The sequence below is a fragment of the Stegostoma tigrinum genome, chromosome 29 (genome assembly GCF_030684315.1).
Source record: "Stegostoma tigrinum isolate sSteTig4 chromosome 29, sSteTig4.hap1, whole genome shotgun sequence".
Classification (NCBI taxonomy): Eukaryota; Metazoa; Chordata; class Chondrichthyes; order Orectolobiformes; family Stegostomatidae; genus Stegostoma; species Stegostoma tigrinum.
The window spans coordinates 30,638,510-30,662,814 of NC_081382.1; the positions used below are offsets into that span (position 1 = coordinate 30,638,510).

The window sequence follows — 24,305 nt, forward strand, 5'->3', positions numbered from 1 at the left end:
AGCCTAAAAGCTTGTTCTACTATCAAGTTTCCCTACAGATTCTGTGCCTTCATTTTTATTTTCTAGTAACAATCGTTCCTGTCATTAACCTGCAAACTTATCTCCTTCCTTTTTACTTTTATTTTTCAAATGCTCCATGCAAACAAACCCACAAACCACCCACTATTTGGTTTAAAGCCACATTTACAGCTCGGACTCTGATTCTACCAGTATTCCAGTCCACTTGTCTCCATGGATCAGTTCCCTACTTCCCCAGTTCTGCTCTGAATGTCCCATGAGTTTGAACCCATTTCTCCCCCACACCAATCTTTGAGCCATGTGTTTACCTCTTAATCTTGTTGACCTTGTGCTTTCTATCCCATTAAGTTCCTCTGCAGCCTAGATGAGAGATTGAGTCCAGGCACCACACAGGGAACACAGTTTTCAGACTCTTCATTCTGACAACAGAAGTGTCTATTCCCCTAACTATACTATTCCCAAATACAACTATGTTTTTCTTCCCCTTGTAAATGGTTCCCTGTACCACAGTGCTATGGTCAGTTTGCTTATCCACCATCACATCCTGCTTTTGACCACATGGGGAGCAAGAATCTGAAACCTGTTAGCCAAGTTCAAAGGCTGATGCTTTTGCAGCGCTACATCTTTAATCCCTCTACTGGCTCGCTTATAGGCTCCCTGTCCTGTCCCTGACCACTGACCAAATTTGAAGTAATTAATGTAAGGAACGTGACTGCTTCCTAAAGCAGTGTCTGGGTAACTCTTGCCCCCTCCCTGATGTGTCACAGTATTTGAAGCTCAGACTCCATCTCATCACCTGAGTCAGAGTTCCTCAAGCAACTAACACTTGCTGCAGATGTGGTTACTATGAATCATAGTGGAGTCCACCAGCTGCCATATCACACAGGTACATCACATCACCTGGCTCTGCATCTCTGTTTTTATTCCTTAGTTCTCAATTTTGTTTTTAAAAAACACCTAATGGGCATACTACTTTTGAGATTAGAAGGGAAATAAAATCTCCAATGTGAATTTTGTATCATAAATTATGAACTCGAAACATTCAAGTTATGTTGACATGATGTTTATCTATAATTAGTAATAAATTACAACTCAAATGTTGAGTAATATAGCACTGGAGACCATTCAGCACTTTGTTCGTCCAACACTCTGCTCTTTCCCATATCCCTTTTTAATTTCTTTCTGTTTCAGGTATTTCTTTAACTCCCTTTTGAAGGCTACTTTTGAATTTGTGTGAAACCAAGTCCAGCAGGTCTGGCAGCCTCTGTGGAGAGAGAAACCAAGCTATCGTTTGGATTCTAACGGGCTACTTTAGAACTGAAGAGCCAGACTTGATTTTTAAATGCCTTCATCAAATTTTCTCTTGGACTCTGCTCTAAGCTGAACACCTTCAGCTTGTTCAGTCTTGCCGCCAGAAAGTAAACAGCCTGTACCCTTTACAAATGGCTGTGTTATGGACCACTACATGAAGCACTTTCAAACATATTACATAGTGTTCACGGTGGTATTTGTAAGAATCTGGTTTTTTACATACAGATTTAACCTGGATTGCTTGTAGATAGTGTTCTTTGTTACACACAGCGCTCCTCCATCATTCTTGCCATCCTGGGTGGGACAGTATTCATTTTGTGCTGTGTATTTTGGCTGACACTGCTCCAGCCTCCTGACTATTCCTGTCCATGTGCACCCAACTGGCTCTTGTGTATTTTACTTTGCAGCCACACTGTCCTGCCCCTGCTATGTCTGCCTCTACATTTAACTGTATTTGTATTTGTTTTGTTTTGTTTGCTTTCACTCTTCATTCCAGTGTACATTGTGTTTTATTTCTGTGTTGGATTTCATGGATCCACTCCTTCCTTCAGCTTGTTTGTATCTTCTTGCTATATGTTGCTTTCTTCCTCATTGGGTTGGTATTTATGTAATATGCAAACTAATTTGTCACACCACATGTGTGCAAGTGCCTGTAGCAAAAATGTTCCAAGTATCACACTCATTATAACAATGACATGACACAAATTCAGTTAAAATAGCTAAATAAAACTTTAATAAGTCTAGTTGCAAATGTACATAAATTGCACTGCCACATATTTAACACAACCAACTTCTTTGTACATTATTACAGGTTAAGTAAGCTGAAGTGAGTCCAGCAAATACTTTAAACATACTTACAAAAGTGTAAGGATATAAAACGTACAACAGCTTTCCAAGGACAAGTATCAGTCAACACCAGTTAATGGAGGTATGTCCTTAATTCTGCGTTTTAAGGACAAAATAATTAGAACTATTTTAAACTGATTTATTTGCAGCAATTTAAAATGTGGGACACGTACGTCAAATTCTGATAGTATGCATTTTAAAATTCATTTGTAGAAAAGGAGTGATAGGTATTGCTTTCAATATAGCACTTAAAAGCTGGAAATTCCAAAACAAAACAATCACTTTTTGAACTAGAGATAACGATGTGTAGAACTGGATGAACACAGCAGGCCAAGCAGCATCTCAGGAGCAGGAAGGTTGACATTTCGGTCTCCAGCATCTGCAGTTCCTACTATCTCAAACAACTTTTTGAACTAACCTGTTTGTGTATCTTTTCTGAAGCTAACATTTATAGACCAAGCCAAAAGCACAGCATATCAATCCAATTAATTGTAGATGCCTGTGGATTTTTTTCATGGCCTGAGAATAATTGTGAATTTTGTTCTAAGAACTGCCCATGGAAATAACAAACCTACAGTATCCTAAGATGCAAAATCTTTGGCATAATGCTATGTCTGAGGAGACTGAACAGGGTCACCTTTTTTAGGAAAGCCTCTATCCGAAGAAAAATGCTGCAGACCTTCAGACCTTTTGGCACCTTGGAATGTAGTGCTGTTTAAGCTCCTACCGCAGTTTGTTCAGACACTTTCACAGAACGTTCTAAATATGTCTATTTTATTTTCAGTGAAAAGTCTGCCCTTGAAGTATTTTTGGTTTTACCAAGTACTAAGCATGAAGTTACAATGTTAAAGATTGAGCAAATTGTTTTTGTTTTTTTTTGGAAAGGATCATTGTTCTTTTAACATTAATGTATGGTTCATTTCAATTGACTTGAAATTACAAGGTTTACATATGATTTTCTAACATTTTTGTTTATGTGGAGAGATCCCAGCAGATGATGGTTCATACCTGGATCTTTGCAAATGGTAATACATCCCTAGGACTCTCTCTTCTAAGACCAGTGTCAGCTACCCAATGTTATTGCAAACATACAGCAAAGAAATAGTGTCAATGACTGTGTTAAGGAAATTGGTGACTGTGAGGACACTTTGACCACCACCAAGGCCCTGACTAACTCCTGCAGGCAGAGATTCTTAGACTGTGACGCAGGACAAGATTTTGGGGGTTACTATCTCTGCAGTGGCTGCGGTGCCTCTGTAGCATATACTGTGGTAAGACTATTTATTAAATGTTCATTTAATTCTTTGTTGGTGGGTGTATCTGTTTTAAGGCCTGATTGCTGCTACAAGGGTTTTAGTTTTTGCTTTTTGGCCAGTTTTGCAGTTTAAAATCCTTAACTCTCCCACCCCAATCAAGTATCACCTCCCCTCACACTCAGCAATTCTCCTCCCCACTCTCCCACATGCTGAATTAGCTTATCACTTACAGATCTTTCTCCCTGCCACTACCAATTTTCACTCCTTAGTCACAGGAAATCTAAGGCATTAAAATGTGATTACATTGGAACTTTGGAAAGCATTACCTCAAGGTCTGTGGCTTTCTGTTTACCGTATAGGAGTTAAGCACAGAAAAATGATACCTATAGGTTTTACACATTTACTGTTTTAAGTGCCTTCACAGTTTATAAAATAAATAAAACAAACAATGTGCACTTTAGTTGAAATTACAAACATGGCATTTTACTTATTTTACATGCATTTAAAAACTGAAAATTATAAAACCTTTTAACTACAAACATACAAAATAATTTTTTTAAAAACCCTAAGAAAAGCTGACATTGTTTAATTACTAAATGGGTATAGTTTTAAGAATGTTCTGGTTCAGCAGTGCATTTTAAAAAGATGACTTCTTGTTTCAAATCTCTTTTGACAATGAACTCTGTTTTCTGCTGTTTTATAGGATGCATAGCACATCTTATTTTAGCTAGTGGGGAGAATTTCAGGACATTGCTATGTTGTTTTATCCTTTTTGGCTTCTTGCATTCTGTGGTAGTGCCTAAATCAGTACACAGAATCATTATCCCCTTTATTTTTTCTCTATGAAACCACTGAGAATTGGCTAGTGAGCTTATTATACCAAATCACTGGTGCAGTCGTGATACTTGTCATATTGTCAGTGTAGCTAAATACAAACGCAACTTAAGATGCTGCAAATCTGAAAAGTCAATAAGTATAACAAATGGTCTTGAACTACAGAACCACGGATTGCAATCACACAGTGATTTTGTTTGCCTATATAAAGTGGTTTTAATTTGCCACCACTGGCATTTTAGACATTTTTAACAACATAAACAGCAGTTAAAGATGCAGTCACTCTGCCGCGACTTTGAGACAAGCAGTACCAGAAACAGATGTTAACTATATACAGTTTGTCAGATACATAGGATTTTAACACAATACTGATGCAAAAATTGACTGACACGGTTAAAAGTAAAAATTTTCAGGAAGAGTTAATCTTTCTCTTGGGTTTTTAAATACCCTCACAAAACACACAGGTATAAATTTTAATAGAACTAATCTTACTGTATCATTTTAAAGATTTTAGTTTTAAAAATCAGAATTTTTTGTAACAGCAGTGTCCATCTGTTTCTCTGGGAGCAGCAGAATATGGAAGATACACCAACACCATTAATTTGTACAGAAAAGCCTTTTATAGTAAAAAGGAACTTTTTAAAAGCAAATGGTGCATAAATGAAAATTAAATCAACTTAACAAATTGAAGATAACTGGGAAGATTAAATAAATATCAAATGCATCCAAAGTAGTGATTCATATACTTAGTGAGTACAAGTCTGCTTTCTGCTTCTTTCATATATCACTTTAATTCTGGAGCTGATGGTCAAAGATTCATGTTGTAGTCAGGCTTTCTTAGTAACTTCTATGCAGCATTGCCCAGTGCCTTCAAAACATTCTTCTGTAAGTTAGTGGATGTCTTTACCTGGTTGAATATGCTGCGTAGTATAATCCAGATAAGTGCATATGAATCCTCATGTTTCCATGAGCTGTAAGAAGTAGCATTTTTGTATAAAAGGCTTCAAAAATGAAGAAAATCGTATTTCCCCAAAAAAAACTTCATGTGCGTGGTAAAAGTGCGAAATAGACAGAACTACAAAGCTAGCACATGGGAGTTCAAAATTGGAAAACACTAATTTATCAGTAAGTTACGTGATACATAATGAAGGGACAAAGTACTATAGCTTCTATAAAACTGGTGTATCATTTAGGTCTGTATATCCAATTATGGTGGAGATAAAGCAATAGCCAAATATCCCCAGAAACCGTTGAGTCGATCCACTTGAGATTGAGAATATTATAATTCAGCACTAAAAACAGAGAAGCCCAGGAGTAATTGAACAGAATCTGTGTTGGTGGAAAACAAAATTTCTCAGCACTGCTTTATGTTCATGGTAATTTCATCATCAAAATCTGACTGCACGCTTTAAGTTGACATTCGGCACCCCATATCTTTAAACATTAGAGGTACTCCAGTGCAACATGTTTGTCTGAAACTTTCCAAGGTTTATTACTTTTTTTACTGATTAACATGCTTTTTTTGTCCAAGTGGCCATGTAAAGGAACTTTACAAACAAACAAACTTAATCAAAAGATATTTGGACACCAGTTTCTCTGTTGCTGTAGCTGATGCCTGTGCTTTAACACATCTTGTGTTGTAAGCACTCATGATGTACACTAATGGCATTTGCAGATATGGATCATCAAACTAGCAATTGCTGCTGTTTCTGAATTCCCCGTTTTCAGTGATTTGTAGTTTAGTGGGATTGGTCGGGGAGATGCCATTGCGGCTTTGCATGCTGTATCGCTCCTTCAGCTGTGACAGGGCACTCATCAATCGGGCATTAGCTGCATCCAGTGAGACAATGCGTTTTTCCTGTTGAAAACAATGTTGTGTTCTTAGTTTAAATGGGTCAGATACAGTTATTGTTTTTACAAAGAGCATACAACTTACACAAACTTACAAAAATAACTAGCATTTTATTGAAATTTTCAGCTTAAGGGTGCTCAATTAATTTCTCGAAGTATTCAAACAAGAAGAAACAGATTTAAGTTAATCTCTGTGGCATCTCCAAAATAACTGGACAGTCATGTCGTCTAGAACCAGACCCCACTATTCAAATCAACAAACCAAGCAGAAGGGAATGTTTCAGGATAAGTTTCATGATCGAGCTCAAAACGTTGGAAAGGTTGGGACCTGTGCTGTCTTTCTGAAATTTCCCAAAATTGCCAGTCCCTCCAACTTGGGGAAAACTTTATGAAGACCAACTGAAGCTAAGAGTTACCATGAATGTTGGGGAATTAAGGGTGCTTTTGGATTCTGTAAGCCTTTGGCTTCTTGAAAATTTCTTATTTATTCTGTTTTTGCATTTGTTTGTGCATTATGTATGAATCTGAGGGTGGGCTGAATTGTAAGGTCTGCAATTAATTACACAAAAGTCTGTCTTTTTTTTTCCATAAGAGTTATTTCCTTTTATAAGATCATATTTTGTCTCTCTACAGTTTGGTTATTTTTCTTTCTAAATGCTGACTCCTATAAGCTTCTCTTTGATCCCTTCCAGTGACTGTGCGTAACCACTTGCAGGAGTTGTGTAAAGGCATTTCTGCTATTTACATGTTTTGCAATACCTTTTATTTAAGATTATATTAACAAAGAGAAACACTGTCATTCTGCTTCTAAACTTCTACTGTTTTAACAGTTGACTAAATTGAAACAAAGGCAAATACAGCAAGAATAATCCATTAATACTTCACATTTGGGGGTAATTTCTCAATTAGCTGAGGAAATGCTTGCATCTAACATCAGGCGCTCATGTCATGTAATTGAACAATAGTCAGAACTTGTATGACAAATGGTTTAGAGATGAAATTCAACGCAATGACACTGTCTGCCTGTATTAGTTCAGTAAGTGCGGCAGAATTACAGGCAGCAATTAAAAAACGGTGAGCTATGCCATAAATCAGTGTATGTGGAAGAAGTGCAAATAATAGACTGTGTCAACTAATATAGGAAGAATGAAGTTACGTAATCAAACATTTCTTTGTAACTTGATATATACTGAGCTAACAGGACACCAAACATGACAGTGGGCAATCTTCCCATTTTTCTGACGAAGCAGGAGTCATGTCTTGTTTGGAATGATTCTCAGAGCAAGAAAACTAGCTTGGCCTTGCACAATCTTACCAAACCCAATAACCACTTCCACTTCGCTGGTGTGAGTGCACTACTTCCCTTTGCTACCTCTGTATCTCTCTGACTGCACCCACCTTCAATCAAGGCCTCCTGCTCAAAACTCTGATACCACTCACCCCACAAGCCCTTTGCACAGCCTGCTCACAATTGCTTGGGAAATCTTGCCACCCATAACACACAGTCAGCTTTCATCTTCCATAATACCTATGGCCTTCTCATTCCAGGAGCAAAACAATCCACAATACAGCAAAAGAGAAACAGGGTGGTGTGCTGCTTGTTGTTTGGTTCCTCTTTTATGAGGACTACGACTGCAATATCAAAACTGGCACTTACTTATAAATAAAAATGCAAGATTCAAACCATACAGAGCAAACTGAGCAAGGTGTTAGAAGTGTACAAAATAATGAGGCATGGATAGTCTGAGTCTTTCTTTCCCAGTGTAGAAATGTCAATTTCTAAGGGACATAAGTTTAAGGTAAAAGGGGAGCAAGTTTAAAGAATATGAGAGAGACAAGTTTTTCCATTGAGGGTGGTAGTGCACTCTAGGCACTTATCAGGAGGTGGTGGCGACAGACTCAATAGCAACATTTTAAGAGGCAAAAAGACTTTTAGTATAGAGACACATCATATTTCCACTCACAGCATGGTCGAGAATCAGCAGACAGGTTTAAATTGAATGGAAAATAAAGCCAACATAGCATGGGGGTTAAAGGTTTTTACATAGCAAGTGGTTAGGCATAGGACTGTACTGCTTGAGAACGTGGAGGAGGCTGATTTCAATCATGGCTTTGAAAAGGTTTACAAGAATTAAATTTCTCATTCTTGGAACCGGTTTTGAGGATAGATTGAAGAAGGCTGAGAGGAGATTTGGTAGGGGTTTTCAAAATCATGAGCAGATTGGAGAAGCTATCCTCACTTATGAAAGGAAAAAGAATGAGAAGTCATAGATTTAAAGTGCTATGCAAATGGAGTAAGGGTGGTGTGAGGTGGGGAAAAAATCTTCTGCATGCAATGAGTTGCTAGGATATGGAAATATACTACCTGAAAATGAGGTGGTGGCAGGTTCAATTGAGGCCTTAAAAAGGGCATTGGATGACTATTTGGATGGAAATGGTGTCCAGGGACATGGGCCAAAGGCAGAAGATTGGCACTCTAATACAGCTGGTATACACATGATGGGCCAAATGACTACCCTTCTGTGCCACAAGAATTCTGTGATAAGACACAATTTTTCCCATAATCCTGAAAATTAAAAATAATTTCTTGCGGAGAAATGGCACAGACATACGAGATTGAATGGACTTCTGATGTAACCATTCTATGATCCAGTATCTTTTATAAATAAAGTGATTTTACCATTATCAGTCTCAGACATGGGAAATACTTTTATGGACGTTTTCATTTTGTATACTTCTAGATGCAGGACAGATTTCTGTTAAACTGGTTTCTCCAAAGGTAGAATTTGAAGTACTACAGCTCAGACAATCAAATTCAGATTAAGTGAAGATCTAATCTTATGATCATATTGTGTTATCCTGCCAAAGGAGACAACACCCATTTCTTATTTAGGGGCTGAATGGCTTCCAATACAACTTTTGTATTTTGCTTTCTACCCTCCATTAATTGTTGGCTAGCATCCCCATTTTGTCAATCTTTGTATAAAGGTGGGAAACAGCATCTAACCTGTGCCTCAATGATCTTCTGCTTAGAGTCTACTGCTGCCTGCATCTCTGCATGATCTTTCTTCAGCTCATCTTCAACAGCCATTAATCTGTAAGGAGAAAATATGAGCAACACAGCAGGTTCAATTAGAATTGAAAGCTCAGTCAATCCTGCTGCGGTCAGATCAGACAAACCAACACACTGGTAAGCAGTATTCATTACATTCTGTAAATGAGGTACCAATACAGCTTTTAACATTCAACAGTCTTTAATGTATTGAAGCAATCCTGCCTAACTGAAAGGGGGAGGGTTTTTACTGAACATAGCCACAGAAAAGTCAGAATTCTGTCCTCCCTCCTGCAACTTTGTATTGCTTAAGTACTCCTTTAGTACTTCAATCACATGAATTTTTTTTTCCTGGATATTTTCAGTGTGTGTCAGCAGGCATTATTATATCCAAAACCTTGTGACCCAAAATTGACAAATGCAAAGTAGACCGTTGGCTATAGTGAGAATCCAGGCAGAGGTTTCCTTCTTCAATGATAAATCTTCTTTCTGGATGTTTTCTAATCAACTTGTTCAGAGATGTTATTACACACTTCTAGAACAGATGAGACTAGAATTGGGGTCTTCTGGCTCAAAGGTAGAGATATGACCATCACAGCATAGGCACCCCTAAGATTCTCTAATTGCTTTTTTTTTCTAATTAACCTGTTCAGAGATGTAATTACATCTGGAACTACAACACATCATCCTCCGACACTTCCGCCATCTACAATCCGACCCCACCCTTGTCTGCTTTCCGGAGAGACCACTCTCTCCGTGACTCCCTTGTTCGCTCCACACTGCCCTCCAACCCCACCACACCCGGCACCTTCCCCTGCAACCGCAGGAAATGCTACACTTGCCCCCACACCTCCTCCCTCACCCCTATCCCAGGCCCCAAGATGACTTTCCATATTAAGCAGAGGTTCACCTGCACATCTGCCAATGTGGTATACTGTACCCAAAGTACCCAGTGTGGCTTCCTCTTTTTTGGGGAAACCAAGCAGAGGCTTGGGGACCGCTTTGCAAAACACCTCCGCTCGGTTCGCAATAAACAACTGCCCCTCCCAGTCGCGAACCATTTCAACTCCCCCTCCCATTCTTTAGATGACATGTCCATCATGGGCCTTCTGCAGTGCCACAATGATGCCACCTGAAGGTTGCAGGAACAGCAACTCATATTCCGCTTGGGAATCCTGCAGCCCAATGGTATCAATGTGGACTTCACCAGCTTCAAAATCTCCCCTTCCCCCACCGCATCCCAAAACCAGCCCAGTTCGTCCCCTCCCCCCACTGCACCACACAACCAGCCCAGCTCTTCCCCTCCACCCACTGCATCCCAAAACCAGTCTAACCTGTTTCTGCCTCCCTAACCTGTTCTTCCTCTCACCCATCCCTTCCTCCAACCCCAAGCCGCACCTCCATTTCCTACCTACTAACCTCATCCCACCTCCTTGACCTGTCCGTCTTCCCTGGACTGACCTATCCCCTCCCTACCTTTTCTCTCCATCTTCGGTCCGCCTCCCCCTCTCTCCCTATTTATTCCAGAACCCTCACCCCATCCCCCTGTCTGATGAAGGGTCTAGGCCCGAAATGTCAGCTTTTGTGCTCCTGAGACGCTGCTTGGCCTGCTGTGTTCATCCAGCTACACACTTTTTATTAGCAGTAACATGGAACCTGGGCCACATAACCTTTTTAATCTGCCATTCTGGCTGAGATCAGCTAAACCTGGAATCTTGTTAACCTACTGCTCATTTTGGTTGAGTGAGTCATGGGGAGAGCACAGGTATTTTAAAAATTAACTAAGACTAATTTAGTTTTTTTTAAAAGAATCCCTACAGTGTGGAAACAGGCCCTTCAGGCCAACAAGTCCACACTGACTCTGAGACTATCGCATCCAGAACTACCCCCCCCCCCCCACCCCAATAACCCTAATCTACACATCCCTGAACCCTACGGTCTATTTAACTTGTCCAATCCACCTAGCCTGGACATCTCTGGACTGTGGGAGGAAACCGGAGCTTCTGGAGGAAACCCACACAGATATAAGGAGAATGTGCAAACTCCACACAGACAGTGGCCAGAGAGTGGAATTGAGCCCGGGTCCCTGGTGCTGTGAGGCTGCAGTGCTAACCACCGAGCCACTGTGCCGCCAATGACTACATTTCAATTATTGACTACATTTAAGAAAATTCTTGGATACGAAATAAAACATGATAAATTTTTGAATTTTGATGGAAGTACATGTGTAAAACATTAACGAAGAGTGGAACTCTGGAGGTGCTGTCTTAAATTTACCTGCTGTGGTCTAGCATTCTGGTAATTAATAACAACGCAGAGAGGTGAAACTACCTGCAAGTTAATAACTATACAGGAATGGCGGCAATGGTTCTAGGACAGCCAGCCAGTCAGATTCAGAAAGGTCACTTGTTGCAAGGAAACTAACATATTCTGTGGTGGCACCACTTTGTCTTCACATACTTCAAGAAAAATTACAGTAATGTCCTATAGGCACGTGGTCTCAGACTGACCCAACTCGGCACCAATTTTGCAATCACCGAATTCCATACCCCTTAATATCATGCAAAATTTTTTTTACGGCTTAAGTTGTGACTGAGAGAGAAGGAATGCAGAATCCATTTAGTCCGACTAGTTTGTGGTTTACAACATAAAATAAAAATATTTTGCCCAAGTACTGATATGGGCATTCATACTAAACTTAGAATGAATAAAACTGTCAAGATTTCTTAAATAAACACAAAATTATCAATTCATTATGAAACAAAATTCATTAAAGATGATGCAGATTTGGTTAACACAATTCATGACGTGCAAATAAATATTTACCCCACCTCAGGTAAAAAGGGAATAAGAGATTGGCTTCAATCAGAAAGTGTTTTTCTTTTTAATCGTGGTTATTGTTAAAAGCAAAAGCAAAATAAAAGGCAAAATGCAGGAACTTCCTGGTTCCAAAGTTTGTTGACCTTTGGTCAAGTCACAGATCACGCTTGGTTGTCTGTGGGGTCTTGGTAGTCACAGTTTGGTCGGGAGAAATAATGTTGAAGATTTTTCAGTTACTCTTCCAGAAGAACAATCAAATTTCTGCTTGATCTCTCAATACAAATGCTTCACAAACAGGAGACATGAGCTGAACAGCTTGTTCTATAGCAGGATTTCCCCAACTGAAAATTCAGAAACAAACTCAGCCTGCAAACACTTTCAACAAAATAGCCATGAAACCCTAGATATAAACAGTCTGGTGCTTTCACTGAAGTGAGTTCAAGTGACCTAGACAAGTAGTTATCAGGAATCATGCAGTTTCACATGAATTTCTTTTTATTTTGTAGGATGTGGGCATTGCTGCCTGGTCAGCATTTATTGCCCATCCTTAGTTGCCCTTGAAGATGGTAATGCGTTCCAATTTCAAATGTAGTCCATGTGCTGTACATAGACCCGCAATGCTGTTGCGGAGAGAATTCTTGGATTGTGATCCAGAGATTGTGAAGGAACAGCAATAAATTTCCAAATCTGAATGGTGTGTGGCTTGGAGGGGAATTAGCAGGTGGTGATGTTCCCAATTGTCTACTGCCCTTCTCCTTCTACATGGAAACGGTCATGATTTTGGAAGGTACTGACTAAGAATCTTTGAATGTTTTTCAATGGATGTGAAGATGGTTCATACTGCAGCTACTAAGTGTTGGTGGAAGGTGTGGGCATGGTGCCAGTGAAGCAGGCTGCTTTGTCTTGGATCATGTTAAGCTTGTTGAGTGTTGTTGGAATGCACTTGTTCAGGCAAGTGTGGGTATTCCTTCATACTCCTGACTTGTACTTTGTAGATGGTGGACAGGGTTTGGGGATTCAGACGGTGTTATTTGGTGCAATACTCCTAATCTCTGACCTGACCTACTTTTGTAGCCACGGTATTTATACAGCAAGTCCAGCTCAATTTCTGGTCAGTGGCAAAGCCCAGGCTGTTGATTCTGTAGGATTCAGTGATGGCAACATCATTGAATGTCAAGGAGTGGTGGTTAGATTGTGTCTCTTATTGAGGATGTTCATTGCCTGGTAGTTGTATGGTGTGAATGTTACTTGCCATTTCTCAGCCCAAGTCTGGATATTGTTCAGGTCTTAGGGCATTTGAACATGGATTGCTTCAGTATCTCAGTAGTCACAAATGTGCAATGCTTAATACCAACAGTCAGCAAACGTTTTGACCTTTTGATGGAGGGAAAGTCATTTGGGAAAGCAGCTTAAGATGTTTGGGCCTAGGATGCTAACCTGAACAATTCCTGTAGAGACATCCTGGAGAAGATGTTACTGACCTCTAACAACCATAACCATTTGCCTTTAGCACATCTATAACTCCAACCAGCAGGGAGTGTGCTCTGACTTACAGTTTTTGCTGGGGCTCCTAGATACTGCACTTGGTCAAATGACATTCTTGATGTTAAAGGCAATTTTTGTTTTGTTTAAAAATTTGTCTTATGATGTTATGGTTCCTTTGAAGTTCTTTTTTAAAGTAAACCATCCAGGCATCTCCTCTTCAATTTTTTAAACCCAAACTCCTCAAATTAGTAAATATGAAAACATTATCGTAACAGCCTCCACATATGTAATGTACCAACCAATAACTTGTGATAGGCATTTATTACTGTCTATCACAAAACCTGAAGTCTTTATATCGACAAAATTAGCAGCAGCATTTCTTTTTAAGTGACTACATAATTAGTCATAGGCAGTTTTTCAAGCCTGGATATGGCTTTTTCTGCCTCTTCCATGTGGAATATAAGCTGGGAACTTGTGCACAATGTTTAATTTCTGGCCAGATCAACTCAGTAGTGACTAGGTGAGTGCTACACCTGAAAGTACTTGAGAGGAACATCAGTACTTATTCCTTCTGTCTTTCAGCTTTCTTTTTGTTACCTATGCTAGAAGGCAAGTTGATTACCCTATACATCAACCATTAAACATTTTGGAGTTGGTTTTTTTTGGATACTCTTACAACAGCTCATCATGCCACCAACTGTCCCTGTTTAACTTGGCTTGAAGCATCAGCATGGTCATCTTTGGCCTGCCTGCACTAGTGCTTGGATTACAAAAAAGAACAAGAGTATAGCACAGGACCAGGCCCTTTGGCCCTCCAAACCTGTACCAATCATCATGCCCTGACTAAACTAAAAAAACAAACCTTCTGTCCTTATTTGGTCTGTATCCCTGTCTTCCCTCCTTGTCCATGTAACCATCCAGATACCTCTAAATATCACCAATGTGCTTTCTCCATTGCCTCTTCTGGTAGTGCATTCAAGACTCCTACTGCTCTGGAAAAACATCCCTCGTACATCTCCTTTTTAAATTTTTGCCCTCTCAACTTGAACCTGTGCCCCCTTGCAATTGAAACTTCAACCCTGGGAAAAAGTGTCTGACTATCCACCCTATCTATGCCTCTCATAATTTGTAGACCTCTATCAGATCTCCTGTCAGCCACGGTCTTTCCAGTGAAAACTATTCTCGTCTTTTTAATCTTTCCTCATAGCCAATGTCCTCGAGACTGGGCACCATCCTGGTGAATCTTCTCTGCACTCTCTCCAAAGCTTCCATATCCTTTTTTTGGTAATGTGACAATCAAAACTGCGCACAATACTTCAAATACAGCCTAACAGAGGTTTTATATCACTGCAACGTGTTTTGCCAACTCTTGTACTTTATGCCTTGGCCGATGAAGGCAAGTGTGTCATGTGCCTTCTTAATCACTTTGGCCACCTGTGTTGCTGCTTTTAGGGAACTGTGGACCTGCACAGCCAGATCCGTCTGTATGCTAATATTACTAAGGGTTCTGTCATTAACAGTATAATTTACACCTAAATTTGATCATCCAAAATGCATCAGTTTACATTTGTCTGAATTAAACTCCATCTGCCATTTCAGTGCCCAAGTCAACAAACTATGTCGTGTTGTATCCTTTAACAATTGTCGGCACTATCAGCAACTCCACCAATCTTTGTGCCATCTGCAAACTTACTAATCAGACCACCCACATTTACCTCCAGATCATTTATATATACTATACACAACAGAGGACCCAAGACAGATCCCTGTGGAACACCACTAATTTCCAGTCTCCATTCTGAAAAACATCCTTCCACTGCTACCCTTTGTCTTCTATGACCAAGCCAGTCTTTGTATCCATTTGAGCAAGCCTGTTCCGAATCCCACGTGACTTTAATTTTTGTACCATTCTGCCATGTGTAAGGCATTTATCAAAAGCCTTATTAATGACCGTATAAATTACATCCACAACGAATTATCTTTGTCACCTCTTCCAAAAAATTGGATCAGGTTGGTGATATGACCTTTCCCCATATGAAACCATGCTGCCTGTCGCTAAATAAAAAACTTATTTAAACCTTTTCTTCCAAACACGCATTTATCCTGTCCCTTGGTATCTTTCCTAAGCGCTTCCCCACCACAGATGTCCGACTCACCGGCTTATTTCCTGGATTATCCCTGCTTCCTTTCTTAAACAAGGGAATAACATTGGCTAATTTCCAGTCCCCTGGCCTAAATGTGAAGATATCTGCTAATGCTCTAGCCATTTCTTCCCTCTCGTAGTAACCTGGGAAAGATCCCATCCTTCCCTAGGAAATTATCTACCTTTAATGCAATTTAGGGTACCCAAAATATTCTCCTGTAATACTGACATTCTTGGGAATATTCACACACACATATCGTTGACCTCAGCATCAGTCCTGTCCTCCTTCTCTGTGAACACTGATACAAAGTACTTATTAAGGATCTCTCCCACTTCCTGTGGCTCCACACATAAGCTCCCTCCTTTGCCCTTGAGGGAACCTACTCTTTTCCCTTGCTAATCTCTTTCTTCTAATACCTGTGTAAAAAGCCTTGGGATTCTCCTTGACCATGTTTGCTAAACATTTTTCATGGCCCCTTTTAGCCTTCCTAATTCTATGTTTAAATTCCTTCCTAATTTCTCTTTACTCAAGGGCTTTGTCAGTTTGTAGCTACCTAGACCTATGTATAACTTCCCATTTTCCTTTTGACTAAGTTTACAACTTCCCCTATCATTGGCAGGATCCAGGAACCATTCCTATCGTTGTCCTGCACTTTAATCAATTGGTCTTTTAAAAACCTCCCACATCCCAGATGTAGATTTGCCCTCAAATAACTTCTCTATCCACGTTCCACAGTTCTAGTCTAATTTGGATATGATTGGCCCTTGCCCAATTAAACATCCTCACCCAAGGGCCACTCTCTTGTCCTTGTCTGCGACTACTCCAAATGTTGGTCACTGAGCCCAAAATGTTGCCCTACTGAAACTTAGATCACCTGTCCTGGCTCATTCCCTAATACCCCAAGTCTAGAATGGCCTCCTCTCTATCAACATACAGTCTCAAAAAGCCCTCCTGGACACATCTAACAAAATATTTCTACCCAATGAGAAATAAACTCATGCTTGTGTGTGCGCGCACAAACCACTGATCCAGACCTGGATTTATTTTCCACCATTCAGACTATGAAATGGTTTATAGCCATTTGCCTCTGCTCTTGTCTGAAAACATTCTTGTAAACAATTAGATAATTATCCTAGAATAGACTATAATTAATCAGCATGAAAAACCAGGAACAGGCACCTATGCTCCCAATGGACTTCTGTAACTCTAAGGATGATGCTAGGAGAATCCAAATTCAAGGATTATACTTATTGTGACCTTCAGGTGCACGCTTTCAAATATGTTATGATAATATGAAACTAGCTTGATATGCAATTCCCTTGGAAATATTCGACTAATTTTTCAATAGAATCCTCAACCCTCAAAATGATGTAGGAGCTTGAAGTGATGCACTAGTAATTGGACTCTGTCAACATCCACATTTAGTTCACAATGTGCACTCTCCAAAATTCTGCATCATTGTGTAGAAATTACCCCGGGCAAAACAGATGTTGGCTATATACCTGCTGATAATGCCTTTCATCTGCACCTCTTTGTCGTCTTGTTGTCTGCGAAGTCGTTCCTCGCCCTCCTCCAGCCTGGCTTGGTATTCCAGCATCATCTTTTGTGCATGTTCCTCTTGGTTCTTTAAATGCACCTCATATTCTTCCAGTTTCCGATTGGATGCCCTCAGTTTATCCTGAAGTATAGCAATCTCCTGCTGGTACTGATGTAAAGAAGGCAAGCTTAGGTGAAGTTGCATTTAGTTCCATTAAATTATTGCCAGCAGATCCAAAATTTTCAAATTTTTAACCAACCAAACCTTTACTATCATTGAGTGGAGAAAGGGCAGATGAAGTTTAATCTGGGTGAATGAGGGGTGATGCATTTTGGAAGATCTAATGCAGGTGGGAAATATTCAGCAAAAGGTGGAACCCTTAGTAACATTAACATATAAAGGAGGGATCTAGGTGTACAGATCCCCAGTTCCCTGAAAGTGACAATCCAAGTGGATAAGGTGGTCCAGAAGGCATATGGCATGTTTACCTTCATTAGTCAGTGTAGAGTTTAAAAACTTAAGTTAGGCCACAGTGGAATATTGTATACAGTTCTAGTTACTACACTAGCAGAGGGATGTGGAGGGTTTGGACAGGATACAGAAATGTTTTACCAGGATGTTTTGGAGTCTATTACCCATGAGGAGAAATTGGACAAACTTGGTTTGTTTTTGCTTGAACATTGAACACTGAACATTATGGGTGACCTGTTAGAAGTTTACTAGAGTATGAGAAGTGTGGATAGAATACATAGTCTGAGTCTTTCTGCCAGGAAAGAAATGCCAATTATTAGGGCACATAAGTTTAAGGTAAAAGGAGATGTCAGAAGCAGGTTTTTTTTTACACAGAGGGTGATAAGTACCTGAAATGTGCTGCCGGAGAAGGTGGTGGAGGTTGAATAGGCAGGGAATAGAGGGATACAGACCATATAGAGGCAAAAGCCTTTCAGTGCAGAAAGGCACCAGATATTGGCACAGTGTTGCTGGGCCGAAAGGGCCTGTTTCTCTCCCAAGCTGTTTTGTTTTTCTATTTCTAAATAAGAAATTCTGCTTCTTGAAGGGCTGTGATTTTGGAAGACTACCCTATCATGCAAGGCACGGTGCACAGATTAGTGATTTTTGATTGGTAAGCTTAAAAGCTGCTAATCTAGAATCCCTTTATACATGCTACTTCAAGTCCATCCAAAGTAAATTACTTCATTCCCTCTTGCAACCAATATATTTGCTATCTCTGCAGCTATTTCTTTTAAGACCTTTAGGATGCAGGCCTTCAGGTCCAGAGGACTTGTCAGCCTTTATCCCCATTACGTTTTCTAAATACTGCGGGCTAAGGCTATCCTAATGTATGAAACATGTTTAATGACTATTATAGTATTGGCTTCTCAATGTTTGTAATTAATATAAAATGCATCATTCACCCTTCCAGTTAAAACTGATTGCCTGTTACTGATGCACACTGTTCAGATAAGAAGCAAGTAGCTGATAAGGCTTTTAGTTCAGCAGACTTCCATTTTAAGCATATGTAGTGATGTTAGCTTTTGAAATGAGTGGTTTTAAAAACTTATTTAAACTTAACAGTACTCAACTCTGTAGGGAGTAGCTACCATTTTACATGGTGCCATAACCACAGCCCTCTACCAAAATAAAATAGTTTAGCAGAGATGCTTACGTACAAGAGTGATACTTAAGTTTTCAGACTCCGGTGTAGAGCTGGATGAACACAGCAGGTCAAGCAGCATCAGAGGAGCAGGAAATGACATTTCAGGCCTAGACCATTCTTCAAAAAACCCCTAACCCTATCTCATCACAGTGAATCACGTTTTTGTGAGTAATGAACTGCAATTAATTACTGGTGTGGCAGTAAGGGAACATTTTGCAAATAGGTTTGAGAGGGTGAGAGTTTTAAACGTAAATAGCTGGACAGCAAGAGGATAGGGAATTAATTTACTACAGTTCAAATCTGGTTGAACTGGTGTCTGGTAAAATTACAACTGTGTATTTTGGTTATCATCTGGACAAATAGTGGGAAAATTCAAGTTTTCTATAGAAATCAAAAACAGTAAATATCCCTAAACTTCAAAGGCTTTAGTTGTGTAGTTAGGAAATCTTGGCCAATAAATATGCAGTATTAAACTAAAAAAGAAACTTCCACAAATATAAGGAAAAGTGAAACTTAAAATAGCTAGGTGTGATAACTCAAGACAGGGCAAATAGAAATCACTAATTCATTTCCTCATTGGATCTTGTTTTAGCACAAATCCTCATGCTAACAGACAATGGACTGTCCAGCACAAAATTTTCATCTCCACATTTTACTAAGCGGACCCCAGGGCCCTCTTGTGATGCAGTGGTAGTGTCCCTACCCCTGGACCAGGAGGTCTAGGTTTAGGTCCTACCTGTTCCAGAAGTGTGTAATAACATTTCTGAACAGTTTGGTTGGGATAATAGGTTAAATCAAAAAATATATATAATGCAGACTCAGAAGGGACCTGTGGCATTGTGGTAGTGTCTCCACCTGAGCCAGGAGGCCCAGGTTCAATATCCACCTGCTCGGTAGATGTGTAATAATATCTGTAAGCAGGCCTAGGACTTCTTTTTTAAAAAAAACAAACCCAGAGAATTCTTGTGATGCAGCGGTCGTGCCCCTACCCCTGAGTTGGGGGCCCTGGGTTCACGTCCCACCTGCTCCAGAGGTGTATAATAACATTTTCCGGTTGATTACAAAAATTCAAAGCAGATCCAGGGATGAGTCTATAAATCTGTCTGTCTTAGGTTGGGACTAGCTTGTGTACATCACGAATAGTGGCTGTAATTTGGTGATCAACAATAAATGATGTTCCTCTCCAATCAGGTTTCTTGAGTTATTACCCTGAGGAATACATTGAAATAAGAAGGGAATACGAAATATAATGAGATTTTAAAACCAACTGCAAATACTTTATAAATCTATTACATGTGGCAAAGGTGAATGAAATATCATTTCAAGACCTTTGAAGGCAAGAGTAAAATGGTCCTTAGGAAAGTGGAAGACTTGTTCAATGTTATTTTGTGTCATTTTTCATAGTAACAGTAAAGGCCAAAACACTAATGGCACAAATGAACCAAAACAAAATTAAACAACCTGACTTAAAACTAAAAAAAGTCAATGTATTATGTTTCAAGATTGGTAGAATGATAACATGACTAAATTTCATATTCAATTTGAGGATCACAATCACCAGAAAGAATGTATTCTGAAAATGAAATGGGAATAGAGGCTGACAAGTCCTCAGGACTTGCTGGCCTGCATCCTAAGGTCTTAAAAGAAGTGGCCACAGAGATAGCTAACTGGTTGAAAATATCCAAAATTTCCCAGATTCTGGAAAGGTCCCAGTGGATGAGAAAACTGAAAATATAATGCCTACAGACAAGAAAGGAGGGAGGAAGAACACAGAACACAAACTTTTAAGTCAGTAAGACCGACATCATTGAAAAATACTGGAAACTATTATTCAGGGGATAGTTGCTGGACATTTAGAACTTAAAAATACAGTCAGGCAGAGACAACAAGATTTTCTGAAAGCGAAGTCAAGTTTAAATAATCTATTCTTTTGAATATATAACAAACAAACAGTAGATAAAGGAGAACAAGTGTAATGGATTTGGATTTCCAAAAGACACTCATAAGGTGCTATATAAAGGGCTACTACACAAGATTCTTGGTATTGGGTGATGCATTAGAGTGGTGTGAGGGTTGCCCAATCAACAGGAGGCCATAAGACATAGGAGTGGAAGTAAGGCCATTCGGCCAATCATGTCCACTCTGCCATTTAAATCATGGCTGTTGGGCATTTCAACACCATTTCCCTGTACTCTCCCTGTAGCCCTTGATTCCTTCTGAAAGCAAGAATTTGTCGATCTCTGCCTTGAAGGCATCCAACGTCCCGGCCTCCACTGCACTCTGTGGCAACGAATTCCACAAGCCCACCACTCTCTGGCTGAAGAAATGTCTTCTCATTTCTGTTTTAAATTTACCCCCTCTAATTTTAAGGCTGTGCCCACGGGTCCTAGTCTCCCCGCCTGACGGAAACAACTTCCTAGCGTCCACCCCTTCTAAACCATACATTATCTTGTAAGTTTCTATTAGATCTCTCCTTAACCTTCTAAACTCTAATGAGTACAATCCCAGGATCCTTAGCCGTTCATCATACGTTAAACCTACCATTCCAGCGATCATCCGTGTGTATCTCCGCTGGACACGCTCCAGGGCTAGTATGTCCTTCCTGAGGTGTGGGGCCCAAAATTGGACACAGTATTCTAAATGGGGCCTAACTAGAGCTTTATAAAGCCTCAGAAGCACGTCGCTGCTTTTATATTCCAACCCTCTTGAGATAAACGACAACATTACATTCACTTTCTTAATTACGGACTCTACCTGCAAGTTAACCTTTAGAGAATCCTGGACCAACACTCCCAGATCCCTTTGTACTTCTGCTTTGCGAATTTTCTCACCATTTAGAAAATAACCCATGCCTGTATTCTTTTTTCCGAAGTGCAAAACCTCACATTTACTCACGTTGAATTTCATCAGCCATTTCCTGGACCACTCTCCTAAACTGTCTAAATCTTTCTGCAGCTTCCCCACCTCTTCACTACTACCTGCCTGTCCACCTATCTTTATATCATCGGCAAACTTCGCCAGAATGCCCCCAGTCCCTTCATCCAAATCATTAATGTATGAGGTGAACAGCTGCGGCCCGAACACTGAACCCTACGCGACACCACTCGTCACCGGTTGCCATTCCGAAAAAGAGCCTTCTACCCCAACTCTCTGCCTTCTGTCAGACAGCTAATCTTCAATACAAGCCAGTAGCTCACCTCGAACACCACGGGCCCTCACCTTGCTCAGCAGCCTCCTATGAGGCACCGTATCAAAGGCCTTTTGGAAGTCTAGATAGATAACATCTACTGAGTTTCCCTGGTCTAACATACTTGTTATCTCTTCAAAGACAGTTGGTATAAATGGAGCATTTCAGATTGGCAAACCGTAACTAGCAGAGAGACACAGGGATCATTGGTGGCACCTCAACTAATTAAGATATATATTTATGACTTGGATAAAGGGAATAACTGCTTTGTACACAAATCTGTTAATGATCCAAAATTAGGTTAAGTGAGCTTGCAAAAAATTGGCAGATTGAACATAGTATGGAAAATGTCAGGTTGTCTGGCAGGAAGATTGAAAAACAGAATATTACGTAAATGAAGGGAGCGTGCCGAATGCTACAATACAAAATGATATGGATATCGTTGTACGTATGTCAGAATGTTAGCATGTAGATTCATTGAAGGGTGAGGAATGCAAATGGAATGTTGACATTTATTGCAAGTGAGATAGTGTATAATAGCCTGGAAGTTCTGTTACAAATACACAAGGCATGAATGAGGGATACTTACTGGGGGCTTTACTTGTGTGGAAAATAATTCAGACGTTCAATAGGTTGATTTCTGTGATAAAATGGTTTCCTTTATGAGAAAAGGTTGGACCTGTGCTCATTTTGAGTTTAGAAGACTGAGAATCTTCTTGAAACATGGATTCTGGGAGGGGGGCAACTTGACAAGGTTGGTACTAAGAAGGTTTTCCTTTATTAAGGAATCTAGAACTAATGGACACAGTTTAAATGTGAATGCTGCCCCATTCTCAGTGGAGAGGAGGAGGAATTTCTTCTCCTAAGGCATTCTTTGGTAACTTTCCTCCACTGAGCATTGGAAGTTGGATCATTTTGAATATAGTCAAGGCTGAGTTCAGACAGTTTCTTTCATCGTTGGGACAGCTGAGGATTTTATGGGAGACAGGCAGAAGAATACAGTTTATGTAAATCAGGTCAGTTGTAATCTTATTGAATGGCTGAAGAGGCCTGTTAAGTTGAAAGGCCTAATCCTGTTCCTGTTTCTTAAGATCTTTTATAATTTAATGCTTTCTTGTTTCTAGGATTGCGTTTTTAGATTTTGAAATTACAAACATCACTCCATTATTTAAGAATGGAAGTGGTGGAAACTTCACAATGACAGATCTGCAAGTTTAGACTGATTTACAAGGACAGCTATTGGAATATGTTAAATCCATGCTGTCTCCAGTGATTATGAAAGATAGCTTATGTCTGAATTTTATTTTGAGGTGATCAGTAATGTGTTGGATAAGGAAGAGCCTATGGAAGTACCTCTATTGATTTCCACAAAGCAATTGGAACGGTTTGATAAATAAATTATTTTTAAAAACAATTAGCATTAAAAATATGGATATACCATTTAGCTGCTTGAAGCATGTTGTCATTTACTGTAATCATGGAAAAATCTGATCTTTTTATATGTGTCTATTCCCATATTCCTTGATACCAACAGTTAATTTTAAAAAAAATCAATCTCTAATCTGAATCTGAAATCAGAAAATTTTTTGCGCACATCTAACAAATTCCTCTTCATCCAAGCCCTTAACACTACAACAGTCCTAGTCTGTCTGATAAATTTAAAATGCCCTACCGTAACCACTATTACTCTCACAGATAACTGAGACCTCATTACAAATTGTTTCTCAATTTCCCGCTGACTATTGGGGGTGGGGGTTCTATAGTACAATCCCAATAAGGTGATCATTCCTTTCTTTCTTCTCAGTTCAACCCAAATAACTTCCCTGGACATTGTTCCCAGGGATGTCCTTGCTAATTATAGCAGTAATATTATCCTTAATCAAAAACGCCACTCCCCGTCCTCTCTCTCTCTGTTTTCGATCCTTCCCATAACACCTACACCCTGAAACAGACCTGTCCATTCCTAAACTACATCTCTGTAACTGCTGTGATAAGACAGTCCCATGTTTCCAATTGTGCCCTGAGTTCATCTGGCTTTTCCATTTAGGCCTCTTGTATTGAAATAAATGCAGTCTAATTTATCTGTAGTATCTTGTTCTCTGCCTTGTTCCTGATGTGTATGAAAGGTATGGGCCAAATGCTGGCAAATGGGACTAGATTTAGATAGGATATATGGTTGGCATGGATGAGTTGGACCAAAAGGGTCTGTTTCCATGCTGTATGCCTCTGACTCTATAATCTGAAATTATTAAAGATCAAATATCAACTGCTATTTGTAGACAAGCCTTTAAAACTTCTACTGCCCTT

The 24,305-nt window shown here is 39.7% G+C and overlaps 1 protein-coding gene across 13 annotated transcripts in view; it reads right to left on the reverse strand.

Annotated features, from left to right (window-relative positions):
- Positions 1–2,039: 2,039 nt before the first annotated feature.
- Positions 2,040–24,305, reverse strand: part of LOC125465223 (disabled homolog 2-interacting protein-like) — a 669,026-nt gene continuing 646,760 nt past the window's right edge. For all 13 annotated transcript variants that reach the window (XM_048558459.2, XM_048558457.2, XM_048558458.2 and 10 more), the window contains 3 exons: positions 17,120–17,322; positions 9,124–9,211; positions 2,040–6,123 (listed from right to left, as the gene is read on the reverse strand). In XM_048558459.2, coding sequence (XP_048414416.1) covers positions 5,956–6,123; positions 9,124–9,211; positions 17,120–17,322 — 459 coding nt within the window. In that variant the 3' untranslated portion in view covers positions 2,040–5,955. The remainder of the gene's footprint in view (positions 6,124–9,123; positions 9,212–17,119; positions 17,323–24,305) is intronic.